This window comes from Brassica oleracea, chromosome C7 (assembly GCF_000695525.1).
Source record: "Brassica oleracea var. oleracea cultivar TO1000 chromosome C7, BOL, whole genome shotgun sequence".
Lineage (NCBI taxonomy): Eukaryota > Viridiplantae > Streptophyta > Magnoliopsida > Brassicales > Brassicaceae > Brassica > Brassica oleracea.
In genome coordinates, this window is record NC_027754.1 from 42414063 (window position 1) to 42420182 (window position 6120).

At 32.0% G+C, this 6120-nt stretch overlaps 1 protein-coding gene and 1 non-coding gene across 2 annotated transcripts; both read left to right on the forward strand.

Annotated features, from left to right (window-relative positions):
- Positions 1-3276: 3276 nt before the first annotated feature.
- Positions 3277-3875, forward strand: LOC106305493 (auxin-responsive protein SAUR32-like). The gene has a single exon (XM_013741859.1). It carries the CDS (start codon positions 3417-3419, stop codon positions 3873-3875), a length of 459 nt encoding a protein of 152 aa, XP_013597313.1. The 5' UTR covers positions 3277-3416.
- Positions 3876-4170: 295 nt separating this feature from the next.
- On the forward strand, positions 4171-4244 carry TRNAN-GUU. The gene has a single exon. It is a non-coding gene; the product is annotated as a tRNA-Asn (tRNA).
- Positions 4245-6120: the final 1876 nt, after the last annotated feature.

A 6120-nucleotide genomic window follows, 5' to 3' on the forward strand; every position in this document is an offset into this window, starting at 1 on the left:
ATGGGTTCAAGGGTTTACAAGGCAATATTTATTTGGAAAACATTCCAAAATTCCAAAATTGAGTTAAGGCGTTTCGAGTTGGGGCGTTTTGGAATTTTGTCACCAAAGAACATACAAACATTTATTTAGAAACCCCTATGTTTTGAAGATTCTTAGTGCATTTTGGAACACGAGTTGTGGCGTTTTTTTTTGTTAACTGTTAGTGTTATTTTATGGTAATTAATCAACTTTGGTTATGTGTGGCAAAGGCGGAGACGCCAACGGAGGAGCAAAGAAAAAGATGGCTGCATCAATTTGGTTGTAAGTCTGATTTCCATATTCTATGATATATGGTCCTAATAATGTAATTATTATTATTTTAAGTCGTACAACCTCGAAACTAATTTTAATACATTTTCAGTTAGTTGATTTCAAGATTGTTTTAGAGAGTATATAGATTAGACAGATGAGCGTGTAGTAGTATTGCAATTTGCAATCCCTACAAGATAGGAACTAAACTAAGTGATAGACACATTTACACGAAAATTAAGTAATTCTTAGTACACATTCTCGACCAAAAAAAACATGTAAAGAACATATTAGATGACAGAGGTAGCTGGTATTCTAGATAAACCAGTATTATACCAATTATCCAGCAATTTAAGTGTTTCTTTGTGTTGAGTCTAGTTTTAGTTTTCCATATTGTAAAAATACTTTATACACATTTTTAAGAAGAAAAAATCTTACACATGTGGGTTATGTACTGTTTAAACTCATCTCATATATATTTGAAATCATCTACTGGTAATGTAGTCAATCCATGAAAAACTTTTTAAATTTTATATTTCACTCTCATTGTTGTTTAATTGGTAAAAGAAATATAATCATTTTTTCATCTCCTGAAATCAAGTAATTAAATGGATAGTTCCCCGAAACTATTTAATTATTAGGAATCTGATCATACCAATAGTAATTGATGAATGATGTATAAATACAACTAGTTTTGTGTTGGATTCTAGTGATTCAAGTCAGAAAATGTCAAAAGGATAAGGAACATGATTATAGCAAAACATTGAGATCCGTGATTGGTGGATTAACAAGAAGTTAACAAATTTAGAAAATCGCATATTATCTTCTTGCCCCAAACATATCTGACGTTTTACTTGCCTTCTTGCTATTTTAGCCCTGTTCTTTTCGTGAACGTGGCGACCAACGGCTGCGACTGAAATTTAAGCTATTATCACGGCAAAAATAAGTCAACCACATCACTTATGTAACAAATCCAGCATGTTTTTTTGACGCTGCGGCAGTAAAGGAGGAGTAAAATGAACGCTGAATATTTCAGCGACAACTGAATTTCATCTTTTGTTCTTCCGGCAGTTCACTCGCGGCCACTTCAATTTTCCGTACCGTTTAATTTGCTTAAGTCGCACTGTATTTTCTCTGCCGCTGCCGCTGGTTCCGCGTTCGTATAAAGAACAGGGCTTTTGCTGTTCGGATTTTTGTCTTTCAATAGTTACAGTGTCGATTCTGATATTATGATATTGAAGAGAAAAAAGAAAGGGAGCACTTTCTGTGAACTGAAGCATGTTACGCAGATCGCACGGGCCGTGCCGACTGCCGACCAAACCCCCACTCAATGTCTCTCCTACACTACACATGCTTGGCTTTTTTCTTCTTCATTCTCTGCTCTCTTTTTTTTTGTTATTTTAGAATATAATAAATTTGACATGAAGTAGTTAAACATCTCTAAAAGTTTTTTGTTTGATCTCCACTCTGAGATATATCTTTAAACATGGCCGTTTATGTTATTCATTATTATTTTTACATAGATAGATCGAGTTCTCTTATCAAAACCCATATTCTCTAAATTGGACTAAGACTTAATTAGTGCATGTACGTAGACTGATAAACACACCCATATGTGCGTGTACACTAAACGACATATTGAACATTTAGATGATAAAATAAATGAGTTTGTGATACAAAAAAAAAAGAAAAATTTCATATGATAGTCATTTTTAGTTTATTTTCACAAAAATAGCTCTTAATGAATAAAATGACTAAAATAAGTTTTATTAAAAGGTAAAATTCATTTTTATCCTAAGGTTAACTAATCTAAACTTATGGTTTAGAGTTACGGGATGAGTTTTGGGATAGGGTTTCAAATTTTTTTAAAATAATATTAAAATTTTCAAAATAAAAAAGAGTTATTTTAGCTATTTTTTTTTAGAACTATTTTGTGATAAAAATTTAAAATGGGTTATTTGAAAGAATTGCCCAAAAGAAAAAGAATATATCAACAATAAACTCAAACGGGTCCTCTAGATGCAATTTACAACGGCATAGTTTTCACTCACTTGCGTAAGCCAGCATAAAAAATTTGACCAACTAGTGTTGTATCATGGTGTTAAAGAACAAGTGAACCTATAAGACAGGTTATTTACTTTCGAATTCAAAAATATACTTTGATATTTCTAATGGGAGAAATACGAATTAGTTTGATATTCCAAATATATGGGAGAAATACGAAGAAAAACTTGACCTCTCTGATGTCACCATGCTGATGATTGCATCACTGCCACCATGCTGATGTTTGTATAAATCACTGCCACCATGCTGATGTTTGTATAAACATTCTAGACTTTATCATACAACGAACTTGCGACAAAATAATACAGAAACTTCTTGGTCAGCGCCTAAATTGCATATTACCGTTCAATAGTTTAGATTTGACTTTGAAAAGCCTTTGTACATTTTCTAAGACTGACCTTCAATAAGTTAACGGTATGACTTTTCAGCAGTGATAGACACCATACAAAAAGTTCTGGTCGCCAAAAACATAAGCGTAACCTAATTTGTTATGCTACTTGAGTACTAACCAGCACCGGTCTCTAGGAACGGTTCATAGCCTCTCAATACGTAATGTTTTTGTTTTTGTTTTCACAGTACGATACAATCGTGATAGCATGTAATTTTTTATTCAACCATTTGACAAATATTCTTGCGCTAAGAGTTTGTTCTTAAATCTAATGTTACTTATATGACATTCGTTACAATGAAGCTTTCAAAAAATGACAATGGCCTAAAATATTCTATAATTTTACTAGAAAAAAATCAAAATAATATCAGTATTTGGTATTAGTGACATGTTAAATTTGGAAAACTATACATCAAATTAATATGTAACACGTGTACACATGCGAGCACGCAGAAATTACAGTACAACGGTCACACCCCAGAGGCTATATAAAGAGGCTCTATTCCCACAACCTTATACTCGGTCTTCTTCTTCATCTTGAACTGTAACACAATACAGAGAGTGAGAGAGACATATAGCAAACCAAAGTTTCAAACCCATTTCTGAAATCGCAGTTCTAGTAATAATTTCTCCAAAAGGTTTCATTTTTGTTTTTTGGGTCTCAGTTTTCTCAACCATGAAGAGGCTCCAAGGTTTCAAGATCTTTAAATGGATAATCCGAAGTAGAAGAATCCAAACCGGGAAACGCCAATGCCTAACCGGAATTCTCAACCCGGTTTCAAGAATCTGCTCTTTAGCACGGTGTCTACGTCGTGGAGCCAGTAGACTATGCGGAGGAAAGAAAACGGTTCAGACCCGGTTGGGTAACGACCCGAAGTCGCTGGGTATTCCCAAAGGTCATTTAGTGGTTCACGTAGGAGAGTCAGGTGATGATACACGGCGCGTGGTGGTTCCGGTGTTTTACTTTAACCATCCTCTATTCGGAGAGTTGCTGGAACAGGCGGAGCGGGTTTACGGGTTTGACCAACCGGGTCGGATTACGATACCTTGTAGGGTATCGGATTTTGAGCAGGTTCAGATGAAGATCGCTGCATGGGATCATTGCCGACGTAAGTGGAGTTTCAAGATTCTATAGGGTTGACTTACTAAAAATTAAATATTTTAGCTTTTTTATATTTCCTGAGAATAAAGTCAAATGTCAAACAGAGAGATGGGGAACTTTTCCTTACATGGGAGTTCGTATGATTAGTCCAGTGTCGAATAGATGTACAAATATTAAGAAAAGTGTTGTTCGGATCTGGATTATGTTCCATATTTAGTAGAATGAACAAAGAAGAAAATTTCTAAAGTTATTTCATTCAAAAAAGAAGAAAATCGATTGTTGCCAAAAGGATAGAATCTAATATATTAATTTGATTCTTATGGCATCTGCTGGAGTAGCTCAGTTGGTTAGAGCGTGTGGCTGTTAACCACAAGGTCGGAGGTTCGACCCCTCCCTCTAGCGAAATATAGTTTTGTTGATTAACGAACTTTTTGGCTTTTTTCCCAACATCTAAACCAGAGATAATATACCCAACAACTACCAAGAATGATTCTGATACGAACACTCCCTCAAATTGTTACAATCATTTTACGTGTTTTGAACCTGCTCGTTTCTTCAAATGCAAAGAACTTTACTTTTATCTGATCTAGGTTATTAAATATTTTTTTTTGGTGTGGCATTGTCATGGGGAATAAATTTATCTTTTGACATAAATATGGATTACGATTTCAATATAATTAAGACTTTTTATATTTTTCGAGAAAATTGTCGAAGAAACGCTAAACTTATCAAACAAATTGAATCAAACAAACTCCAACTTTCAATTAAACAATTTAAACTTTAATTTCAGCAATAATTTATTTTAATTTTTCTATTATGTAAATTGGATGCACAAAAATTCAATAGTTTAATTATGTTAATGTTTTGTGTGTATTCTAAACGGTTTAACCAATAGAAAATGTCAAATGAGAGTAAAATAGAAAAAAAAATCTGATCTATTAATTTAGAATTTTATTTTAGACCTAACAACTTGTTAGCCATATGTGATATTTAATTTTTAGGCCTATTCAAAACAAACATTTCATTGGATTTAGCCTAAATATTTGCTTATGATTAATGTTAACCAATTTGCTATGTGATCAAAATGGTGGAATATTAGTTAACAATATATATGCTGTTTTTATTGATGTCAAAAAGTTATGAATGATCGAAAGATCCGGTGACCCATAGAGCAATCCGGTTCCTGTTTGGATCGGGTTAAAATCATTGAGAAAATGTAAAAAAGAACATCAACAAAATAAATATCAGAATCATTTAGGAAGAAAACTGTAACTGTTAAACAATAGAAAAATTGTTGTCCATTAAATTTGTAGAACTTACAGACATTTTAATTTAAAGGGATAAATGTGGTTGGTAAAAGCCATAATTTGAACGACGATATTTGATCTACAACTATGTGGCCACTGAATATATTTCGAAACAATATGAATTCCAAACTGTGTTTTGGCAAGTATACCTGCCCCATTGGTCCTTTTACCAAAAACAATTTACAATTTACTGGTGTGACAACTGGTTCAACCCAAGAAAGGATTGTGATGTGGATGCACATTTGGAAACTCCTCCACATCCTTAATTTAATCGATGAAAATCATGTCGTCTTTGAAAATAATAGTTGGTCAGTTTCTTAAAAATTGTTATTTTAACATATTTTCTGCTTGTTTGGTAAAAAAAAAACATTTCTATTTATTATACAAAATAAGTATTTTAAAATTTCAATTTAAATTATATTTATTTTCAATTTAAAATTAACTGCAAACGCATTGATCTTATAATTAATTTTATGTATCTTAAATACTACTCTCTCACTTTCCTTTTATTTTTCGTTTTAGGTTTATGCACACAGATTAAGAAAACATTTAATTTTGCATATTTCTAAAATAAAAACATCATTACCTATACACCTAACCATATTTCAACCAATTAAAAATTAAAATAGAGAATATTGTTATTAAATTTTGAATTAAAAATATAAAACGACACTTAAAATGAAACAAATTTTTAACTTTAAAACGACAAATAATATGAAACGGAGGGAGTAATAGTCACATAGATATAATTGATAAAAACATAAATGCATTTCAATCATTTTTAATATGTATCGAAAAATGTCAAAATAACAATTTTAAAAAAAAACAAAAAGAGTATAAAAGATGAAATATATTACATGTGGTTGGAAAAACCAAACTAAAATAGGAGCCACAGCTCTAAGTTAAGATAATTTAACCCTGAAACCCTGATAGCGAATCTTAACTTCGTAATCGTCCAAATTAATTCAGAA